Genomic DNA, 24814 nt, shown 5'->3' with positions numbered 1-24814 from the left:
CTGCGATGAGGAACGAGCACCTGAGCAGATGGAATCTGAGTTGGATGCTGAAGCCTGAGTACAGGGTTTGCACAAGCAGAGAAAAAGGATACAGGTAATCCAGGTGTGAACAAGGATGTGTCGGCTGGAGTTAGCACACATGAGGGGAAGTAACTGACTCCAGAAACCTGTTTGAAAATACACAGAGTGAGAATACAGCTTGCTTCCTACTTCATTAGGAAAACTGAAACAACTAGAACAAAACTCCGACAGTCTCCTATCACCACATCCATCCATTCACCAGCATCTGAGCTCACATACCCTGTCTTTCCACTTGTGACCACAGATCAACTGTCCACGCTCCTGTCTAGAGACAAACCTCCCACCTGGCATTAGGTCTCATTCTCTCTGCTGCTCAAAAATAACATCCAGAAATTCTCCTCTCTCTCCTCCATCAATATTTCACCTTCTACTGGAAAATTCTGTTGGTATACAAACATGTTATTTTCCATCTATCTTTTCAAAAATCTTCTATGGACCCCACACTGTTACTAGGTACTATCCTGTTTCTTTGTTCTCCTTTGCAACAAAACTCCTCAACATATTCAGTAATACTCACAGACTCCAATTCTCTCCTCCTTTGTTAAACTAATACAATTAGGCCTTTGCCTCCAAAAGTCCATCAAAAGGACTCTAATCAAGATCACAAAGGGCATTCGTGTTGTTAAATCCAAAGGTCAATTCTTAGTTATTACTTGATTCTCATCAGTGTTTCAAAAGGTTGATCTGGCCCTCTTCCCTTTCTCACTTCCTTTATTTGGCTTCCACAACTCCAGACTATCTTGGTGGAGAGTCCCACCTCGCTGGTTGCATCTTCTCCTTCTCCTTCCCCCAAACTTCCTGTCAGATTGACCCAGGGCTTATTCTTTGGTCGTTTTCTCTTCCTCCTTTTTTTTTTTTTTTTTTTTTTTCTTTCTTCTTTCTTCTTTTTTTTCTCAACGTTTTTTTTTTTTTTTATTATTTTATTATTATTTTTTTTTTATTTTTGGGACAGAGAGAGACAGAGCATGAACGGGGGAGGGGCAGAGAGAGAGGGAGACACAGAATCGGAAACAGGCTCCAGGCTCCGAGCCATCAGCCCAGAGCCCGACGCGGGGCTCGAACTCACGGACCGTGAGATCGTGACCTGGCTGAAGTCGGACGCTTAACCGACTGCGCCACCCAGGCGCCCCTTCTCTTCCTCCTTGATAGGTCTCACTCCCTTGGTGATCTCACAGAAGTTTCATGGCTTTAAATACCAACTATATGCTGACACCCCCAAAATGTATATCTCCAGCCCAAGCCTTTATCCAGAATATCCACAACTCCAGACTTAGTTTTTAAAATTTTTTTAAATGTTTGTTTATTTTTGAGAGAGAGACAGGGCACAAGCGGGGGAAGAGCAGAGAGAGAGGGAGACACAGAATCCAAAGCAGGCTCCAGGCTTTGAGCTGTCAGCATAGAGCCCGATGTGGGGCTCAAACTCACGAACCGCAAAATCATGACCTGAGCTGAAGTCGGATGCTTAACCAACTGAGCCACCCAGGTGCCCCAAGAACTCCAGACTTATATATTCAACTGCTTACTTGACATTGCCATTGGAAATGTTCAACAAATATCTCAAACACAAAAGTCCCCAATTTACTCCTCCTCTCCACCCTCAAACCTACTCTATACATAGCCTTCCCTATCTCAGTTAGGGAAACTCCATCCTTCCATTTGCTTAGGCCAAAAGCCCAAGGGTCTTCCTTGATTCCTTTCCTTCTTCCACGTTCCACAGCCATCCACCTGCAATCTCATTGGTGTCTCCTTCAAAGCTTATCCCCACATCGATTGCTATTACTTTAGTCCGATCACCACCATCTCTTCTGTCAATTACTGCAGTGGCTTCTTATCACCATCCTGGCTGGTACCCTTGTCCTTCTACAGCCTATTCTCAATACCACAGCCATAATGATCTTTTCAAAAGTCAGACAGGACTGTCATTGGTCAGATCATTCCTGTGCTAAAAATCCCTTAATAGCTTCCCTTGTCACTCAGAGTAAAAGCTGAAGTCTCTAAAATGATCTACAAGGGCCACTGTGATCTATACCAGCCCCATTACCTCTGGGGCCTCATCTCCCAACATTCTCGCCCTTTCTCATGTTGCTTTAGCCACAGTGTTTTCTTTCTGTTCTCTGCCTGGAATATTTTCCGCCAAGTTATCTGTTTGGCTAACTTCCTCATTTCCTTCAAGTTATTGCTTAAAAATCATTTTCTGTGGCGGGGCACCTGGGTGGCTCAGTCGGTTAAGTGTCCAACTTTGGCTTGGGTCATGATCTTGCCTGCTTCAGATCCTGTCTCTCTCTTTCTCTGCCCACTCCCCCTGCTCCCCGTGCTTCTCCCGCTCTTTCAAAAAGAAAAAATAAACATTAAAAAAAATCATTTTAGAGGTACCTGACTGGCTAAGCTGGTTAAGCATCCGACTTTGGCTCAGGTCATGACCTCACAGTCGATGAGTTCAAGCCCCACATCCGGCTCTGTGCTGACAGCTCAGAGCCTGGAGCCTGGTTTGGATCCTGTGTCTCCCTCTCTCTCTCTCTGCTCTCTGCCCTCCCCTGCTCACGTTCTGTCTCTCAAAAATAAATAAACATTAAAAAAAAAAAAAAAGAAACCACTTTATATGGCATAGCTACTTTGGAAAATAGTTTGGCAATATAAGTTGAAATACACACTTATTATGTGACCTAACAATGCCACTACTAGGTATTTACCCCGGAGAAATAAAACAAAGACTGGGACACGAATATTTCTAGCAGCTTAATTAATAATAACAACCTGTATGTTCATCAACAGGTGGATGGATTAAAAAACTGTATAATATTCATGCAGTGGAAGACTACTCAGCAATAAGAAGGGATGAACAACAACATGGATAAACCTCAAAATCATGGTACATGAAGGAAGCCCTATACCAGAATCCACACTGTATTACTCTGGTTATACGAAATTCTACAATAGCAAGACTGAACTATAGACAGAAAATAGAGCAGTGGCTTCCTGCAGCCAGAGATATGAGAGGATCAGCACCCACAGGACATATAGCAACTTCCTAGGGTGATGGAAACATTTTACATCTCAATTGTGTTGTGGTTGTTGCATGGGTATATATATACATTTGTTCAAATTCACCAAACTATACACTTAATACAGTTGATTTAAACAAAAAGATAAAAGAAAACAGCAATGATAAAGGAAGTGGCAATGTAAACAGTCAAGTGCAAAGAGTAAGCAAGGAGCTTGGCACAGAGACCACCATCCATGGCCTCAGCTCAGCGCTGAGGACTGTAAATGTTGTGAGAGTAAAACCCAGTAACAAATCTTCCTCTGTTGGCCACTAACATGTCTATCTACTTCCTTTTCCACCTCTTCCCTGCAAAACAAGTGGGAAGATTAGACTCAAACATGGTTCCCCATGATCCCTGCCTCCCAGGGTTCATGCCTTTGTGGAATCCCTTCCCCTCTAGTATGGGCAGGATGCGTAACTTGCTTCTAACAAGGAGAACATGGCAAAGGTCACCACATATCACTCCTGTGACTATGTTAAGTTTTAAGGCTCTGTTTGTCAGCAGACTTGCTCTAGAGCCTCTGCTGACTTGAAGAAATATGTGGCCATGTAGGGAAAGTCCAGGTGGCAAGGACAGAGGTGGCTTCAAGGACCTGTGGGCAGCATCCAGCCAACACCCAGCAAGAAGCCAGGACCCTTGGTCCTCCCACCACAGGGAAATGAATTCTGCCAACAACCCATGTGAGTTCAGAAGCCAAATGTTCCCTTGTGAAGCCGTCAGGTGAGAATTCGGCCTGGCCAATATCTTGGTTATAGCCTAGTGAAACCCTGAGCACAGAATTCAGCTGAGTCCTGCCTGGACTGCTGACCCACCTAAATCGTGAAATAATAAATATGTACGTGTGTTTCTAAATTTCCCAAGGGGCACCTGGGTGGCTCAGTCACTTTAGAGTCTGACTTTGGCTCAGGTCATGATCTTAAGGCTTGTGAGTTTGAACCACACATCGGATTCTCTGCTGTCAGCACAGAGCCCGCTTCATATCCTCTGTCCCCCTTCCCCCACCCCTCCCCTGCTCACCCTCTCTCAAAAATAAACATTAAAAAAATCAAATAAAAACAAATCATTTTCTAAAACTGGTCTCCCCTGACCACTTTTTGAGACTGCGACCTGCCCTCTTCTCTTAAACGTTTTGAGCCCCTTACCCTGCTCTACCTTTTTCTTTCTTTTCCCGTGGGGACTTATTGTTTTCCAATATTGTGCATATTTTATTTATTTATAACATTTACTGTTCATTGTCTCCTCATGGTAAAATACAAATTCCATGAGGGTTAGGAATGCTAGTCTATTCTGTTCATTGATATGAACACACACACACATTCCAACCACCTCCAATAGCATCTGGAACATAGTATGTGTCCAATAAATAGTTTTAAATGAATGAGGCTTAATGCTTAGGTTTCAACTATGATGAAACCTATTCTAATTGTCAGCAGAGACAGTGGACAACTAACCACTATCTATCACAACCTGAGACATCTAAAATCTACTGTTAGGTCACCTCTGAGTCTGTTCTTCCCCAAATTAAAAATTCCAAGTTCATTGCCCTTTTCTCATAAGCCTCATTTTTCCAACTTTTAAGTTTGAATTCTTCCCCACTTCCTCTGAACTCCTGGAGCCCCATACCAGACTGCACAAGTCTGGCGGGGCACTCAGGGATAAAGACAGCCTGGCTTCTATTACATTCCACATGGCAATTTGCACCTGTTCACAAGTGAAAATGAGGTCAATGGCACCTTGTAGCGTAAATACATCAGTGAGACAATGCCACCTCTTCCTGCCTCAATCTTGGTGAAAGCCCCTATGAAAATAGATATTTTACTACAGCTCCCTCTCTTCTCTTTGGTCAGTCCTGAATACAGTGTAGAGTTATTCACTAAAAGGCATCATTTGCATTTGAAAGGGTGACTAACTTTAAATTCTGGAGAATGTGCCAAGGCCTTGCTTATTAACTGAAGAATCAGGCCTGTGTAGCTGCTGGGATACCAGGTATACTCCCTGAGGCTATTAATGGCAAATCTGGTCCTGTGAAAAATGGGACAAGATACCACCTTCCTAGAGCTATAATATGGTTCAGATCAAGATATGTTTAAAATGCAGAGAATGGTGCCTGGCATGTAGTAAACACTAAATGGACAGACATCCTCTTCCCTGGGACTTAAATGGGAAGCATTTAGCATTTATTTTCCATATGTATGTGTGAGTTCAGGGAGAGAGGATATGGGACAAAGAAGGACAGAACTGGCCTAAGAGTGGGGAAAATACTGATACCAGAAATGGGGCAAGACTGGGTCTAGAAACGTCTCCTGGAGATAAGTGACCTGGAAATAGAGGAGCAGTCCTCAGGCTGTTTTCCTCATGACCACTCATTTTCTTCCATCTTCCATCAAGACACTTAGGCACTGGTGACCTACCCTGACCTACGCGTGAAGAATTAGGGGAGGCAGAGAAAAGAGGGGAGGGAGAAAGTACGAAGCTAGCAGTTGAGGGCCAAATGAGGGCAGAGAAAGCCTGAGGTGGAGGTCCAGTTCTAAGTGATAGTACACCCCCTGACTGTAGCGATCCAGGCAAGCCACCTTATGCGGCCCCCGCATAACCAAGTTTTCTACAGCTGAAGGAACCCTTCTGATCTCATCCCTAGCTTATCCAGGCTGGCAGGGCCCAGTTACTACTATCCTGACTCTGTCTGGGTCCTCCGAGGCTCCAAAAGGTTTGGCAGCAAGCTGGGCTTCTCCACCATCCACAGCCTGGAAGGGATTGGAGAGAAACAACAAGACTTGGGATGGAGACTACTCCTCACTTCTAAGAGATCTGCTCCTCTGAGCTCCTGAGGCCCACCATCTTGTTTGATTTCTGTATGGGAAGACCCTAGGATCCAGCTCTGGACACAAGTTCCTGACTTTGGAGTGGAGTGATGGCAACGCAAACCTTGTCGTCAACTGAGCTGTGGCAGGTGGGAGGGACGAGGTTTATGTTTATATTGAGCATATACTCAGCTTGACTAAAGAGAACCTGGATAGAGAGGCCTGCTGGAGTATCAGAGAGGGGCGGCCTCACAGAGGAGCTCTGAAATATAGCAAGAAAAGTACCCTTGGGGTGCCTGGGTGTCTCAGTTGGTTAAGTGTCAGACTTCGGCTTAAGTCATGATCTCATGGCTCGAGGGTTCAGATGCTGCATCAGGCTCTGTGCTGATTGGGTGTTTCCTTCTCTGCCCCTCCCCCACTCTTGCTCTCGCTCTCTCTCTCAAAAATAAATAAACATTAAAACATTTTTTTTCTTTAAATAAAAAATGAAAAAGAAAGAAAAGTACCCTCAAAGGAATTGCGTACTCTGACCCTCGGCCAGTACCCAGACTATCCTTTTGCAGCTCCAGGCACTGGCTTTCATGCTGGCAGCCTCCTTCCACTTACCCTTACAGGCTCAGAGGAGGGCTTCCCCCTCAAGCTTCCATTTGGACTTTGTAAGGTGCTGTGTGCATAGAAATGTGGCTTCCTGCCCTTCATGGCACCAGGGCCTTGCATGAGGTTGGGAGATGAAAAGCTGGCATTACAAGGCAGCCAGTGTCTTTCATTTACTCCCAACCTCTTCAAGCCAAGTTTCCAAATAACAGGGATGGTAACTGCCCAGCGTAGCCCAAAGTCCGTTCTAAAGCTGCTTGGCAAAAAGCCACCTGACTATTACTAGCTCCCCACAGAACGGCATGTACCAAGTTGGAGCACTGTCTTCTGGTGTGTGGGTGGATTAGGTGCTATTTAACATGATAGGGCAGGCCCCTTTCCAGTTTGTACCAGCCCCCGCTGTGGGCCTTCTCCATGTGTAACAGAGCCCCATTTCTCTATAAAGTTGAACTTGCTTAGAGGCCAAGAGCAGGAAGCAGAGAAGAAAAAAAAAAAAGAGCTCATAATGGCTTATGGAAACATAAATGAAACGCCTGGAGAAGGGGTATATAGGCTGAGGAAATAAATATTTCCTTTTGTACACACAGAGTACAGAATCATTTATCTGTGATTTGCAGTAGTGCAAAGGAGAAGAAAGTCTATATGCTGACAAGCATATAACCCTTGAACTTTTAAGACCAAGGAAGTCATTGCAAATGCCTGGACAGGTAGCAAGGCCTCCTGGATTCCAGTCTCAACTTGATCATTAGGTTGCTCTGTGACCCTAGGCAAGTGACTTTACTATTCTGGGCCTCGGTTTCTACATATATATATATATATATATACATACATATATACATATACATATATACATATACATATATATACACACATATATATACATATATATGTATATATATATGTATATATATATGTGTATATATATATATATATATTTTTTTTTTTTAAGTAGGCTTCATGCCTAGCACAGAGCCCACCATAGAGCCCACCATGGGGCTTGAACTCACAATCCTGAGATCAAGACCTGAGCTGAGATGAAGAGTTGGACACTTAACCAACTGAGCCACCCAGGCTCCCCTCTCAGTTTCCTCATCTTTACAATAAATTAGGGAAAGTTAAGTGAATCGTATATAGAAACTCTCCATATTATTTTTGCAACTTCTCTATGAATGTACAATTGTTTTAACATAAAAAGCTTTCCTAAAAAGTAAAGGGGTTACCATGTGATCCAGCAATTCCACTACTAGATATTTACCCAAAGAAAATGAAAACACCAATTCGAAAAGATATATGTACCCCTATGTTTATTTACTGCAGCACTGTTTACAATAGCTAAGATATAGAAGCAACCTAAGTATCCATTGATAGATGAATAGATAAAAAGATGCAACACACACACACACACACACACACACACACACACACACACACACTGGAATATTACTCAGCCATAAAAAAGAATGAAATCTTGCCATTTGCAACAACATGGATGGATCTAAAGAATATAATGCTACATGAAATAAGTCAGAGAAAGACAAATACAATATGACTTCACTTACATGTGGAATTTGAGAAATAAAACAAACAAACAGAAATAAAGAGATTAAAAAACAGACAAATACAGAGGACAAATGTGTTTGCCAGTGGGGGAATGGGTGAACTAGATAAAGGGGTTAAGACTACACTTATTGTGATGAGCACTGAGAAATGTATAGAATTGTTGAATCATTATATTGTACACCTGAAAGTAATATAACACTGTATGTTAATTATACTTGAATAAAAAAATATTGTTGGAATTACATTGAATTTACAGATAAAATCTATCTGGGGAAATGTATCCTAGTATCCAAAACTTTTTGATTAATCATACTACTTTTAGTTTCAGAGTATAATCAATTTTTACTATTAAAAATTCTTTTAAAAAAATGTTTAGTTATTTTTGAGAGAGAGAACGAGTGGAAAGGTGAAGAGAAAGAGGGAGACAGAGAATCCCAAGCAGGCTCCATGCTGCCAGCACAGAGCCCAATGTGGGGCTCCAACTCATGAACCTCGAGATCATGACCTGAGCCGAAATCAAGAGTCGGATGCCCAACTAACTGAGCCATCCAGGTGCCCCATAAGAACTATCCTAATTGACAAAATGTTTTGTCATTGTTTATGCTTATAATCCTCCAATTTTTCTATAATTTCCTACCTACAGTGTCTCATCCTTGGTAGCAGTTGAAAAACTGCCCTGAGGGGGCAGGGGAGGGAATAAAAAAAAGAAAAAAAAAAAAAAAAGAAAAACTGCTCTCTTGCATGCTACATGCTAAAAAGCATTCTCTATTATACTGTATATTAGCTATTTGTTAATTTTGTTTTTATTGAAAAATCATTTGATTTTTATAAAGTATAAATGGATTTTTTGGTTCTCTAACAAATAAAATAACAATAATATAAAAAAAAAGTAAAGGAGTTATAGGAATTATCTCCAAGATCTTCTCTAGCTCTACACTGTGATTCTGTGTTCTTGTTTATCTCCATTCATGTGAAAATAAGTCTCTTCCCAGCTAGCTAAATATATTTCAAAGCAGAATTGTGCCCACTCCTCCTACCACAGACAAGATGTTGATTTTTTTTTTTATTGCTTTTAACATATCCTATACTTGAGGCAAAAACTGAATTCTCCAAGAACACATTAAAAACACTCCATCCATATCCACTTGGTTCCTGCAAACAAGCTAATTCATCAAGTAGGGAAAAGCTGTTTCTGGCAGTCCATGCTTACAGAATCTCAGTTTTTCCCTAGCAACTAGGCTAATTATAACTCCAGCTACCTGGTAACAGCACTAGATTTTCCTGACATTGGCTGGCAGTTTTAAAGCCATCTCAGCTCTGCTGGCACTTCCTTTCCTGAAAAGGCATCAGAGCTGCTGACAGACTGGGAGAGAGGAAGCAACTACCTTCACTAGGTCAGAGTATCCAAAGAGGCTGCTCAGAACCACAGAACTTCAGAGTTGGGAGAGATGTTAGTGACCATCCTGGTCCAGCCCACACATTTTAGACACAAGGAGCCAGAGGCCCAGAAAGTGACTTGTCTTAGCCAGGAACCTGGCAGTCTTCTTGATTTCCTTCTCTTAATCTTCCCATCCCATCAATTCCCAAATCCTACAGATATTTTACCTCCTGCATATTTCACAGATCGGTTCCCTCCCCTCTATTACTATTGCCACGGCCCTCAGGCCCTCATCATCTCTCCTGTTTGGCCTGTCCTCCTGACTTCCTGTCTTTCTTCCCTGACTCCATCCTCCCCACCCACCAGAAGGATCTAGGCTGCTCCCTACCACTTAAAGCCCACCAATGGCTCCTTATCTTCCTCAGGATAAAGTCTACACTTTTTAAAATGGCACAAAGAACTATGCCCCAGTGCTCTTCAGCCTCATTCTGTGTCTAGCACTCAAATTTAGCAACACAAAACCACTTCCAATTCCCCACACACCATGTGATTTCTTGCCTCTGGCATTTGCTTCTGGCAAAAGCCCTTTCTTTCCACCTGACCATCCAGGACTGACTAATCATTACTCTCATTTGAAGACAAAGCTCAGGGGTCATCTCCTCCAAGAATCCTTTGTAGATTTTGCCTTCCATCTATTCTATTCAGTCAGATTGAAACCCCAACTGCCAGCACAGTACTCAGAATGTAACAGATGGATCTGTTGATCCATCTATTCTATTCAGTTGGGTTAGAGATGCCTCATTTGAGTTTGCTTATGCTGTGTATACAAATCTTTTACTGCTATTTATCACACTCTATCTTTACTCATCTTTGAAACCCCAACTGTCAGCACAGTACTCAGAATGTAACAGGTATTCTGTTGATTCTGTTGATTAATGAATGGATAAATCCAAAGCTCTCTCTCATCTATCCCCTGCTCACCTTTCCAATCTCATCCTACTGCAACTATAAGCCCTTGATACCATGTTCTGGCCCTATGGAATCACTTGAAGTATGCCAAGCACACAATGCTTTTTCATGACTTTGTGCCCTTGTATATGCTGTTTCTTCTCTTCTAAAATGCTTTCCCTATTCTTGTGGTGTCCTTTTAAGATTCAGTTCGAACTTAACACACTTGCAAAGCCTTTCCTGGTGGATTCTGTCATTCTCCTTAGGACTTCAGAGCAATCTTACATAGCTCTATGGTAGCCTTTATTATACCAGTATTATTTACTTGCTATCTTTCTCCACCAGCATCTGGCACAGTAGCTGGCATACAGTAGGCAGTCAATAGATGCTGGAATGAGTGAATGCATGTGTGCAAACATGAGTAAGTGAACGATGGCCAAGGTGATAATGCAAACAAGGGAAACATTTGAGACAGGAATTTAGAATGCCTATTCTTTCAACTATATCATGCTATTTCTATCAGTGTGTGAACTTAGATGTACATAACTAATAGAAAGAGGAAATAGCTTTATTGTAAATCTATACAGAAATACATATTTTGTAGACATGGTTAAGGACATTATTATAAATGGAATAGAATTAAATTAGGCTCCAGAATTTAGTTTCAGATTTACTTCCTAGTGACTGGAAGAAAAGGAGTTAAATATTCAAAGAAAAATTTTTCTTCTTCTCAAAAGGCAAGTATTATGACTTCTAATGAAAAGCTCTTAAAAATGAGAAAGTTGCGTTAAGCAAAAACACACAACAAATTTTTTTGGGTCAAGGCTTCCACAATATTTTAAACTAACTATAACAGTTACGGGAAAGTTGCTGAAAAAGTTTTTTTTATTGTGGTAAAATATATATAATATAAAATTTACCATTTTAACCATTTTTAAGTATACAGTTCAGCGACCTTAAATACATGCATATTGTACAGCTATCCATATCCAGAACTTTTTCCCAAATGACTATACCCATTAAACAGTATCTCCCCTTCTGCACCCTTCCCCAGCCTCTGGCAACCACCATTCTACTGTTTGTCTCTATGCTTTTGACTACTCTAGGTACCTTATATAAGTGAAACCATATAATAGTTGTTCTTTTGTGACTGGTTTATTTCACTTAGCATAATGTCCTCAAATTTCACCCATGCTGACACATGTGTCAGACTTTCCTTCCTTTTTAGGGCCGAACAATATCCCATTGCACATGGGTCCCACATTTTGTCTATCCATTCATCTGTCAACGGACATTCAGGCTGCCTCTACCCTTTTGCTACCATGAATGATTTTGCTACGAATGTGTGTGTGCAAATATCTGCTTGAGTCCCTGCTTTCACTTCTTTGAGGTACATACTTAGAAGTGGAACCGCTGGATCATAGCATAATTCTAGGTTTAACTTTTTCAGGAATCATCATGCATGCCAATTTCCACAGCAGCTTCCTGGGAATACACAGGGTGTCCAGTTTTTCCACACCCTGGTCAATATATGTTACTTTCCAGTTTTTGGGGGGTAGGGTTTTTGTTTTTGTTTTTGTTTTTTTTTTGTGCCTGTTTTGTTTATATAGTAGTTGGCCTAATAGCTGTGAAGATGATACATTTTTTAAACCAAGAACACAAATACTTGTTACAACTATTTAATGAATGGAGCCTCCCTACATTCTTCTTACTTCTTCTCCCAAAAAGAGGAGGAAATGGACAGGCACACCATCACAGACCTCAGAAAGCTGAGAACGAGGAGTCACACACACAGTGTGCACAGACCCGGGCTTACAGGGGCTGTGCTCACACCAGGCTGCCAGAGAACTATTTACAATTAAAAAAAATTTTTTTTAATCTTTATTTATTTTTGAGAGAGAGAGAGAGAGAGAGACAGTGTGTGAGCAGGGGAGCAGCAGAGAGAGAGGGAGACACAGAATCTGCAGCAGGCTCCAGGCTCTGAGCTGTCAGCACAGAGCCCCATGCAGGGCTCGAACTCACGAACTGTGAGATCACGACCTGAGCTGAAGTCGGACTCTCAACTGACTGAACCACCCCGGCGCCCTCCAGAGAACTATTTTTATTTTTATTTTTATTTATTTATTTTTTTAACGTTTATTAGAGACAGAGCATGAACGGGGGAGGGGCAGAGAGAGAGGGAGACAGAATCGGAAGCAGGCTCCAGGCTCTGAGCCATCAGCCCAGAGCCTGATGCGGGGCTCGAACTCACAAACTGTGGGATCATGACCTGAGCTGAAGTCAGACACTCAACGAACTGAGCCAACCAGGCGCCCCAGAGAACTATTTTTAAGTAAATAACCTGAGAGGGCACCCACGCTCTAGTATGTGTCTCCAAGTACGCAGGATAGTAATAATCCTTCACACTTATTTAACATCTAACACATTAAAACACGTTTGCATTTTGGGATGAAGGCAGGGCAGGAATTTATGTCTCCCTTTTAGGAAACAAAGGCTCAAAGAAGTTATGGACAAGGCCAAGGACATGTAGCTAGGAATATATAGATTCAAAATTCAGGTTTTCTGATTGGGTCCAAAAGTTGTGTCCCTACATTTTGATATCCCCCAAAGATATTAGTCCTTCTGTAATAACTTTCCACTGGTTCAAGTCAAAGTTCCTAAATTATATAGCCCGACGGAGTTCTGTGGGACTTCACTGAACTTTTGGGTGCTTAGAACAGCAAGGCCGCATGTATACTGTTACCCATCATACTACCAAAACCTAAAGAAATCAGGCCAGAACTAAAGAAAATCAGTCAGTGAACCAAAAAGAAATTTAACAAAGAAAACAGATCTTAAAATTCCTCACCACAAGAAAACAATATTTTAGTAACTATTTGTGGTGATGGATGTTAACTTATTGTGGTGATCGTTTTGCAATATGTACATATATCAAATCATTATGTTGTACACCTAAAATAAATACAATATGTCCACCATATCTCAATTACAAAAAAGATAGTTCTTAAAAAATAAAAAACCAAGATGAACTGAATTAAAAACCTGACCAACCTAATGACAAAGTATTAAATCAAGATGCTGAAAAGTGTTGAATTATAACCACAGTCATAATAATTTTTGCAAAAGCCAAGGACTTTTTACTATTACTAAAGAAAATAATTGGTTTTAAAAACCAGAAACTTAATGAACCCAGCCTTTCTTATTTATTCTTTCTGGAGGAACATTTGTATTTGAGGGTGACAGTAGATCTGCTGTGATGGGGACACTTGGATTATATTATTTATTTACAGGCAAACTACAATGGAGAATTGAGACAAATAGAACAAATGGTCCCAAATCCACTACTGAGGGGAGAAAAACTGACTTGAAATTAAAAAATGGCAGCACCTGGGTGTCTCAGTTAAGCGTCCAACTTCAGCTCAGGTCATGATCCCACAGTTCGTGAGTTCGAGCCCCACATGGCGCTCTGTGCTGACAGCTCAGAGCCTGGAGCCTGCTTCGGATTCTGTGTCTCCCTCTCTCTGCCCCTCCCCTGCTCATGCTCTGTCTCTGTCTCTCAAATATAAATAAGCATTAAAAAAGAATTTAAAAAAATAAACAAATGACTGCACTTATCCAGTAATTGGATTTATCTGGATAATTCTGCCATCTCTCAATTTGTCACCATAATGGCAAATACTTCTTGAGGGCTTAGTGTCTGATAGGCATTGTGCTGTTTTCAACTAATTGGCTCATTTAATCCTCCCTCAGGTCCTATAAGATAGGTGCTATTACCACACCCACTTCAGCTCAGAGAAATTATAGTATTTTCCCAAATTAATGCAGGTAGCAAGTAGTTAATCAAGATTCTATCTCAGGTCTGTTGGGTTCATTGCTCTTAACTACTATGCCCATGATCACCGAATGGTAGAAATGATGAAAATTTAGGAGACAAATAAAGTCAGTAGGCTGTTTATCATGATTTAAAATCTACTACAGAAGCATGTTATGTATAAACTTCAAAGTTTGCTCAGGAAAAATACCGTCCGCAAGACGAGAGACCGCAGCTCAGAGAAGTCAGGCAGCTGGAGGGCCAACATACAATGAAACACAACTCTTCCAACTCCTGTCTAAAGGCCCAGACCACTTTAACCTTCTGGTATCAATTATGTCATATTTAAACACGGACTCTGCCTGGTCCAGGATGATGACATTCAGTTTTTCCTGAAGGTTTTGTTATCGGATCTGGCCTTGTCAGATTTTAAATTCCATTCTTAAAATGGAATCTTAAATCTTTTTTAAAGCAACCTCGGGTAATAATACATTCACACAAGTTTAACAAGTAAGTAGTCATCATGGGGTAAAGACTCAGGAGATGGTGGTTTTGTGTGCTGTGTGGGGACTGGGTGTTTACCACACAGCAGTGGATTTCATAAATTCCAGGGTTGGGCATATTTCTATGCCACACTCAGCTATTACGAGAAGATGCAGGATTGGATGATCAACAACGAGGAAGTCAGCCAAGTTGCCACCCAGAAATTATTCACCAGAGCAGCTGCAGTCCAGAAATGCTAACAAGCCAGTCTCCCTAGGGGTGGGCCATACTCAGCTGTGGTTCACTTACAGCATTTTCTCACTTAACTTTGCTCCAGAATCAGGAGCTGTATGTACCGCAGTGGTTTCTCCCTTCTGTGCTTTATGCATTCAAAACTGTCTTCCCACAAACACTGAACCTACAATTAATATTTGCTACAGAGAGGGGGCAGTGGTACCTCATCATGGAGGCGTATGCCCCAGCTTCTTTGTGCTGAGGGTAAGCAATCTCTTCCTGTGGTTTTTCTTTTTTTTTATTGCTTACAAAAATGGACATTCAATAGAAAAGCCTGCAGCCTCACAGAACCAATTTTTATGTATAATGCAATACTATTTTGTTAATCCATAGCTAGTATGAGTTTTAAGATTATTTCTGAATTCTCTGAATAGCTCGAAAGAGAGAAACCCTTAACTCATTTTTAACTTACTTGCTTTGAAGTGGATTCTTCTAGGTTTTTACATAATTCTGTAACTATTACAACTCCTCATGTGATTAAATATCCGTGTTGCTGCCTTTACGATTAAGGATTATATCGATTTTAGTCTCTCCCTCAATCAACTACCTGAGGACTTGCTACTTGGAAAGAGAAAGATCGAACCCTTGGGGCACCTGAGTGGCTCAGTCGGTTGGGCATCCAACTTTAGCTCAGGTCATGATCTCACAGTTTGTGAGTTTGAGTCCCACATTGGACTCTGCGCTGACAGCACAGAGCCTGCTTCGAATCCTGTCCCCGCCCCTCCCTGCCCCCCTCCCCCCCACCCCCGCTCTCTGCCCCTCCCCTGCTCATTCTCTCCCTCTTAAAAATAAATAAATAAACTTAAAAAAAAAAAAAGATTGAACCCTCTCTCCAGCCCTTTTCTGTTAAAGTTTCCTACTATTTCCCTTGCCCGGAGCCATCATGGTGAAATGTTTGTCTACACTAAGATAGTAATTTTTCACTCTTTAGTGAATATCTCAACAAAAATCTGCTGTGGCAAAAATACATAAAATGGTAAAACAATTACTATTCCACAAGAGACTTACACTACATGTTTCACAAACACTGGTTTTATTTAAAAGAGTCATCCATACAACACCCAAGTTATCGCAGATCCTGACTCAGCTGGGTGTGATTTCATGTTTTTACTATATTTAAAGAAGTGTCCTTCTAACGCTAAAGAAAAATCAAGCTAAGTTTGGTCACAGAACAGGGCTCTAAATTCATACCTGAACCACCTGACTTACCATGTGACGCCCTGCCATGTCACCCCAGATGTCTCTTCACCCACACAGCTACTGATTGTCACTGTCATTGTCCTAACCTTATGGACTCACAGTGTGACTTGTAAGGATGAACATAAGACATATTCATGGGTATGGCTGAGGGTGAGATTAAGAGAGCCAAACCTCTTTCTCACTTTAAAATCTCATAATAACTATTACTACTGGTATTACTACTGGTGAACTACTACCCCTCCTCCCCCACATACATCTAAAGCTATGAATTTACAACGTGCTGTGATATAAGTCTTCTTACTTAATCTTCATGGCTGCTGTTTATTCATACTCTCTACAAATAATTTTCAGTGCCTATGGTGCTGTGCAGTATTCTTAATGCCAATTCTACAGGGGCTGGGACAGGCTCAGAAAGGTTAAGGAACTTGGCCAGGTTGCCTGATTGTCCAGGGCTCCAGCTGGGGTGTTTTTCTGATCGCTTGTCCTTCCATCAAAATGGAGCTGCCCATGGCACCTGGGTGGCTCTGTCAGTTAAGTGTCTGACTTCGGCTCAGGTCATGATCTGAAGGCTCGTGGGTTCGAGCCCCGCAATGGGCTCTGTGCTGACAGCTCAAAGCCTGGAGCCTGTTTCGGATTCTGTGTCTCCCTCTCTCTCTGCCCCTCTCCCACTTGCGCTTTGTTTCTCTCTCTCTCTCAAAAATAAATAAACATTAAAAAAAATTTTTTTTAAATGGAACCGCCCAAAGTGGCTTCTATCAATCACTACATAGTGGGATAAACTAATTTCAACTATGATATTAATGATTGATAATGGCTTTATGTGTTTTGCTTTCCAAAGAAGAAGGCCATTTTAATTTAAACTTTTAGTGCTTCCCAAATAATCACAGCCAAATGAGATGAGTAATACGACAGATGGAGCACAAAAAGATTTGGTAAGAAGGGAAGGAAGGCGACACGGTAGCCTGAGAGGTCTTAAATCATGTTAGTTAAGTACCTGACGACTCTGTACTTAAGACTGGGAAAAGACAGGGCCTAGTGGCAAACAGGGTTCTCACCTCTGCATGCGACAATGTCCTGTGACTACTCCCTCACCCTGCCCCTCTAGAATCTTCTTAATCACACTTCTCCAGGAGAGGAATGGTGCCATCCCATGCCTCACCCAAAATGTTCCCTGAAGACTATCTCCATTAGCCAGCGTAGAGGAGAGGGTGAGACCAAATGATTCAAGCAGTCAGTTGATTCAAGCTAAAAACAAAACAAAACAAAAAACCCTTTCCCTCAAATGACCTAAGAAACTGCCCCTTCCTTCAGCCTTGCTTGGGAGACAGTTAATGGAAAAGTGCTCCTCCCTCTGCCCAATGAACAAATTCATTCACTATTCCTATCCTGAGGCAAAGACTGCCATTCATTCTCCCTGCCTCTCCATCTCTCTGCATTACCAGCCCTTACTTGGCAATATCTTCTTTGACCTTGACCCTGGCAACTCCATGGAGAATTGCTCACTCAACAGCCACATAACAGATGAAAGGTGAGTCTGGACCAATTTCAGGAAAATTCAGGTTAAAACATGGAAATCCAGGACAGAGCAAAAACAGAGCTAAATCCCTTAGAATTTAGCTGTGCACATTAATTGAATTTACCAAATACTTGGGTTTCAAAGACACCAGTTATTCTTCTGATCCAACATATTATCTGGCAGCCTGCAAAAGCTTCCCAACCTTCTTCTCAAGAGGATCGGGCAGGCACACACAGACAACGATAATATTTGTATACAGTCTTCTGGTGTAAACAGCTGGAGATCTAGAAGCTCTGAAAAAGTCAGAGGCAACCAGCTCTAGCCAGGTCACTCAGGCCACTTCAGAGCCTGCCCAGACACTAAGGGGGCTGAGGAAACCAATACTGTGGTAACCAGTTAGGAAGCTTCATCCCAAAGCCTAGTGTCCTCTTACCAAGGTGCTGCCTCATCTCACCCCCACTTAGCCACCCCCCCCCACCTTCCCCACCAAAATCACTCACCCATCAACCAAGACCAGGAAGCACCGCCCTCTCCCCCGCCTCAGGCAAGCTGTTAGGCTGTTAGCACCCTCTTCTTCATTCTTAGGTGAACTAGTCCTAAGCCTGAAGATACCTAAAATTTGGTCTTTAAAGCTTATCTGGATAATCATCTTCCAAAGCAGACAAGAATTTCTCAGGGAACAGAACCATGCTCAGCGCCTGCCCTTTGCTCCATCAACTCTCTCTCTGCCCCCACTGGGCCAGAACGAGAAGGGGCCCTTCTCTAGCTGAAGGTACGACCTTGAAACTACCTGCTGGGGCCTTGAAAAAATGCAAATTTCTAGGGGGTGCCTGGCTGGATCAATCCTAAGACCATGTGACCCTTGGGGTCCCAAGTTTGAGCCCCATGTTGGGTGTAGAGATTATGAAAACAAACTTTTAAAAATATGCACATTTCCAAGCTCCCCTTGCCTTGCATTAGTAAATCAGAATCCCTGGGGGTGAGGCAGGGAATCTACATTTTAAACCAGCTCCCAAAGGTGATTATTCTGAATACCTCCACAGGTGTTTGAGAGCCTCTGATTTAGTCCAGCTCCCTCTCTTTACACAGAAGGAAAGTGCAAAATGAGCACAAACGAGGTGAAATGGGCTTGTCCGAGGTCACTGGGTTGGTCAAGTTCAGGCGACAGGCCCTGGGGCGTGGAACCCACCTCCCTCCCTAATTAGCAATGCGGGAGATAGAATGAGCCCTAGAAAGAGCCCGGGTAAGGTAGCGGTGGGTGGGCCACCTCCTGCACTCACCCGCTTGTAGATGTCCTCCCGGCTGGCCTCATACTTCTGCTGCATGCGTTCCTCCAGGAAGTAGATGCGCAGCTTGAGGCTGAAGTTCTCCTTCTTCAGGTCATTGAGATGCTGGGACAGAGTGCGATATCCATTAGACATGGTGGGCAGCCCATGGGGAGCAGCATGCCCGATCGCCCCCTCACCCTAGGAACATAGTGCAGCTGCACCGCGGCCTGAAGCGAGCCGCCCGGACGCTGCTGAGGCTATGGCGACATGACCCCGGTGGCTGGCGCTCTCTCGGGGACCTGGGACCGGGGCTCACTGCTCTGGGTGCCGGAGCGCAGCGCACTTTCCTTTTTTACCTCTGGGAGATATTTGCGGAATCCCTGACAGAGGAACATGCTGCGTGAACTCAGACACAAGTGGTGTAACCCGACTCCGAGCCGGGACTGGGCTGTCACCCTCCCCGAGCCTCCCGGGCCCAACTATAGGCAGTTAACAGCTTCTCAGAAAAGAGAAAATGGACCCCCAGAAGTTTCCAGGAAATGGGGAGTGGGAATACTTCAAGGTGCTGGTGGGCTTACACAAAACAGAAGGACATGAAGGTCTGTGTGTGTGAGTGGGCACTTAAGTTTTTGGTGGTTGATTTGCACAGTAAAACCCAAAGGAGGGTGCGTGGCTGGCTCGGTTGGTACAGCATGCGACCCTTGATCTCAGGGTGTGAGTTCAAGCTCCACGTTGGTTGGGAGTAGAGTTTACGAAAGTAAACAAAAAACAAACCAAAGCAGTGTGGCCAGAGCAAGCAAGCATGCTCTATAGGAAAGAGCATGTGTACGTAAAATGGGGACCACATGTCAAACACCCCCTTTCTGTCAGGTGCAAATCTTAAAGAGCTATTTACTGGTGGGTTCTCCAATTTCCTTTGATGATCCAGGGCTCACCTCTAATCAGTTCCTTCCCAGTTTTCCTCCCTGGACTTCTCAAGCCCTGAGGCAGTTAATTAAATAAACAGCCTTTACTAAAACCATGGGCCTCCCACCCCTCTCCCCCACACTACAGCCACCCCCACCCCCCTCCTAGTTCCCTGTGGAATCATTGCAAACTGTTTACCAGTTAGACTGCCTCACAAAGAGGTGGGGTCAAAGGCTCCTTCCTCCAAGGGATGATGGAAAGAAAGGGTTGGGGGAGGGAGGTAGGGAGGGAGGCAGGCGTCAGACTGGAGCCCAGAGATTTCAGCCAGTCACTGGTTCTTAACTCAGGCACCTGCCAAGTGGAGCCAGGCACTCATCACCAGATCCTGCTCGTAAAGCAATTTAAGATCCTTGAGTGACAGCTGCAACATTAGCAGGAAGTATTATTTATATCACATCACACGGGACGTTGAAGGTGACCGGGAGACCATCCCACAGCACAGACATGAAACCCAGGTTCTTGTGCCAGTAATACTAGGTTGAAAAAAAATTAACATCTAAAGTAAAGGCAACTAAAACCTTTATACTTAAATCAAATGCTCATTTCTTCCCTCACCTACCTGCTCTTCATTCTTCTAATTCTTAATTCCTCATAATAATTCCAATCAACATTTCCTGAGGACCCACCAGATAGTATGAATGAAACAAAGATGAAGACAGTTCCAACTCTCAAAGAGCTGGGTGGCCATATACATATGGGGTGTGTTTTACACTAGAATCCTCCAATCCTGTGTGTTTTTCAAACTTTTTTCGTTTTATACTGCAATCCAGTACACACACACATATGCACACATACGTAACTGAAGTAAAAGTTTCACCAAGTAATGTTACCGTCACTATGTGTGATGTGCTCTGATATTTTCTATTCTATTTTTCTTCTGGGGAGTGACCCACTGAATTGACTTCATGACCCATGGGTATGTTTCATACTGAAATTTGAAAAACATTGCATCTATGGGAACCCAGAAGAAAGAGTGATTAATTCGCACTGGAATGATGAGAAAAAGCTACACTAAGAGTTGCAGTTGCCCTGTCCTTCGAAAGATAGAAAAAGTTTGAGTGAATAAAGTGGCCTCAGGAGGGCATAAGAACTGAACATTCTCTCTAATAAATGTGGGTTATAAGTAGGCAAAACATTTCTTACCATTGACTGTATCTTAAGACAAAATATTTGTTTCTAAAAATTGTACACATTCGAAATTCATTTAGCTATTTTCATTAAATCCATGCTTTGAGAATAAATGAGTGTCATTCAGGCTTAGAGACCGTGAAGAAGAGGGAAATCTAAATAAAAACTCAGAAGATCCTTTTCTGGTCTGACCTGTTACTAAATAGCTGTATGACCTTGGAAATTCACTTCTCCAGAGGCCTAAGTGTCCTCATTTATAAAATGAAGTGGTTGGAAAGGAGGTGGTTTTTAAGACCCTTTTCTGGTCTAAGCTCCTAGAGGAATAACCTACTTACAATCTACTTATTATCTACCTACTACCATTTTGCACAGGGGGAACAGGCTGTCAGATTCTAGATTAGTGTTTAATCGTGATTTTGATGTCTCCTTAGATTATTTTATCACATAAGATAATTTAATAAAAGTTTTAAGGGGCACCTGGGTGGCTCAGTCGGTTAAGCATCTGACTTTGGCTCAGGTCATGATCTCATTGCTTGTGAGTTAGAGCCCTTGCATGGGGCTCTGTGCTGACAGCTCAGAGCCTGGAGCCTGCTTCGGATTCTGTGTCTCCCTCTCTCTGCCCCTCCCCCACTTGTGCTCTGGCTCTCTCAAAAATAAATAAACATTAAAAATATTTTAAAAATAGGGGTGCATGGGTGGCTCAGTCGGTTAAGCGTCCGACTTCAACTCAGGTCATGATCTCACAGTTTGTGGGTTCAAGCCCCGTGTTGGGGTCTGTGCTGACAGCTCAGACCCTAAATCCTACTTCGGATTCTGTGTCTCCTTCTCTCTCTGATCCTCCCCAACTCGCACTGTCTCTCTGTCTCTCCCTCAAAAATAAAGAATAATTTTTTTTTTAATATTTAAAAAATAAATAAACAAAAGTTTTATGAAGGGGCACCTGAATGGCTAGGTTGGTTAAGCATCCAACTCTTGATCTCAGCTCAGGTCTTGATCTCAAGGTCTTGAGTTCAAGCCCTACACTGGGCTCCATGCTGGGAATGGAGCCTACTTAAAAAAAAAAAAAAGTTTTATGGAAAGTAAGGTTCCATATGAATGCAGGGTATTCTTACCCAACCTGGATATTTCTTTCTGCACATTTTTTTATATATAATTTATTGTCAAATTGGTTTCCATACAACACCCAGTGCTCATCCCAACAGGTGCCCTCCTCAATGTCCATCACCCACTTTCCCCTCTCCCCCACCCTCAGTTTGTTCTCAGTATTCAAGAGTCTCTTATGGTTTGCCTCCTTCCCTCTCTGTAACTTATTTTTCCCCCTCCCCTTCCCCCTGGTCTTCTGTTAAGTTTCTCAGGATCCACATAAGAGTGAAAACATATGATATCTGTCTTTCTCTGACTAACTTATTTCACTTAGCGTAATACTCTCCAGTTCCATCCACGTTGCTGCAAATGGCAGGATTTCATTCTTTCTCATTGCCAAGTAGTATTCCGTTGTATATATAAACCACATCTTCTTTGTCCATTCGTCAGTTGATGGACATTTAGGCTCTTTCCATAATTTGGCTATTATTGAAAGTGCTGCTATAAACATTGGGGTGCAAGTGCCCCTATGCATCAGCATTCCTGTATCCCTTGGGTAAATTCCTAGCAGCGCTATTGCTGGGTCATAGGGTAGATCTATTTTTAATTTTTTGAGGAATCTCCACACTGTTTTCCAGAGCGGCTGCACCAGTTTGCATTCCCACCAACAGTGCAAGAGGGTTCCCGTTTCTCCACATCCTCGCAGCATCTATAGTCTCCTGATTTGTTCATTTTAGTCACTCTGTCATGAGATGGTCTCTCAGTGTGGTTTTGATTTGTATTTCCTTGATGAGGAGTGACATTGAGCATCTTTTCATATGCCTGTTGGCCATCTGGATGTCTTCTTTAGAAAAGTGTCTATTCATGTCCTCTGCCCATTTCTTCATTGGACAATTTGTTTTTCAGGTGTGGAGTTTAGTGAGTTCTTTACAGATGTTAAATACTAGCCTTTTCACCTTTTGGGATGAGCACTGGGTGTTGTATGGAAACCAATTTGACAATAAATTTCATATATTGAAAAAAAAAATACTAGCCCTTTATCCAATATGTCATTTGCAAATCTTTTTCCCATTCTGTTGGTTGCCTTTTAGTTTCGTTGATTATATCCTTTGCAGTGCAAAAGCTTTTTATCTTGATGAGGTCCCAATAGTTCATTTTTGCTTTTAATTCCCTTGCCTTTGGAGATGTGTCAAGTAAGAAATTGTTGCGGCTGAAGTCAGAGAGTTTTTTTCCTGATTTCTCCTCTAGGGTTTTGATGGTTTCCTGTCTCACATTCAGGTCCTTCATCCATTTGGAGTTTATTTTTGTGAATGGTGTAAGAAAGTGTTCTAGTTTCATTCTTCTGCATGTTGCTGTCCAGTTCTCCCAGCACCATTTGTTAAAGTGACTGTCTTTTTTTCCATTGGATATTCTTTCCTGCTTTGTCAAAGATTAGTTGGCCATACATTTGTGGGTCCAATTCTGGAGTCTCTATTCTATTCCATTGGTCTATGTGTCTGTTTTTGTGGCATCTTTCTGCACATTAATGTGTGTTTTCTCTTATACCCAGTGATACTTTGCTTTTCTATCTCTCTGGCCCTTATTCTGTTTCTTCCCCCCCACCCCCAGGTCCTTAAAGTGCCTAAACAATGGTTAGTTCTCCCCCTTCTGATTGTGTTCTCTTCATACTTTCTCCCTCAGAGATATTATCCACTTTTAGGGCTATTGCTGTTGTCTCCCAAACAACCCCCAAACCTTCCCTAAGTTCTCTCCCCCAAGATCTAGCCCTACACATCCAGCTCTTTGCTCAACTTGAATGCTCCATTCTCACAGCAGACCTCAGAGCAAAGACTTTTGCAATAGTGTGTCATGTCTGCCAGACTTCACTACAGCCATCTGTTCTCCATATTATAGTCAAAGTAATGTTTTCAAAGCTCAAATCTTATCCTGACATCTCCCTTACTTAAAGCCCTTCACAGGCATCCCATCACTCTTAGAATAAAGGAAAATGCTATCACATCCCCTCAAGAAACGCTGACTCTTTTTTCAAGTCCTAGTTCTGATCCCACCCAAACAAAAGCCTTCCCTGCTACCCCAGCCTGGAAAGAGGTCTCCCTCTTTGAACTCCTAAGGCAAACATCAACATTTGCAAGTGTTCATATGGTGCCTCATGACATTGCTTGTCTGTGGTCTTCAAGGGTTATTTACATCTTTTAGGGCTCTTTAACTTTTCCCGTGTTTGTGTCTCTCCGACTAGTCTGTGAGCTGCCCAAGGGAAGGCCAAGGACTCACTCATCATTCTCTAATCCTTCGGCTCCCACAACAGCCAAGCAGAGCTCCCCAGGAACATTCAGCCCACTGTGCAGTCACAGCCCGCTTACAATCACCTTGACCACACTAGAGTGTTTTGACGGCCGAAAAGGCATATTTGGTATCTGTGCTCTGTCACTGCACAGTATTTAGGAAGCAGCCCCTAAATATTTGTTGAATTAATGAATAGATAAGTATTTCATATGTATTTTATTTCTTGCTGATTTGATTTGTTAGTTAGGGGCTAGCCTGCTGTTATTATTCTCACAATTTTCCAATAATATAGAAAGGTGTGTTTTAATAGCTCCAAAGAAACTACATTTGCTAGAATGGTTACTGTAGAAAAAATTTATATGCCCATCTAGACCTT

At 42.4% G+C, this 24814-nt stretch overlaps 1 protein-coding gene across 1 annotated transcript in view; it reads right to left on the bottom strand.

The window, feature by feature from the left end:
- LOC122228570 (myomegalin-like) overlaps positions 1-24814 on the bottom strand; it is a 113372-nt gene that overhangs the window by 18653 nt on the left and 69905 nt on the right. The window contains exon 4 of the mRNA XM_042953679.1: positions 18991-19101. Coding sequence (XP_042809613.1) covers positions 18991-19101 — 111 coding nt within the window. The remainder of the gene's footprint in view (positions 1-18990; positions 19102-24814) is intronic.

Source organism: Panthera leo, chromosome C1 (assembly GCF_018350215.1).
Source record: "Panthera leo isolate Ple1 chromosome C1, P.leo_Ple1_pat1.1, whole genome shotgun sequence".
In the NCBI taxonomy this organism is placed as follows: domain Eukaryota; kingdom Metazoa; phylum Chordata; class Mammalia; order Carnivora; family Felidae; genus Panthera; species Panthera leo.
Note: the sequence above shows the minus strand (reverse complement) of the source record. Positions and strands in the feature narration are given on the sequence as shown.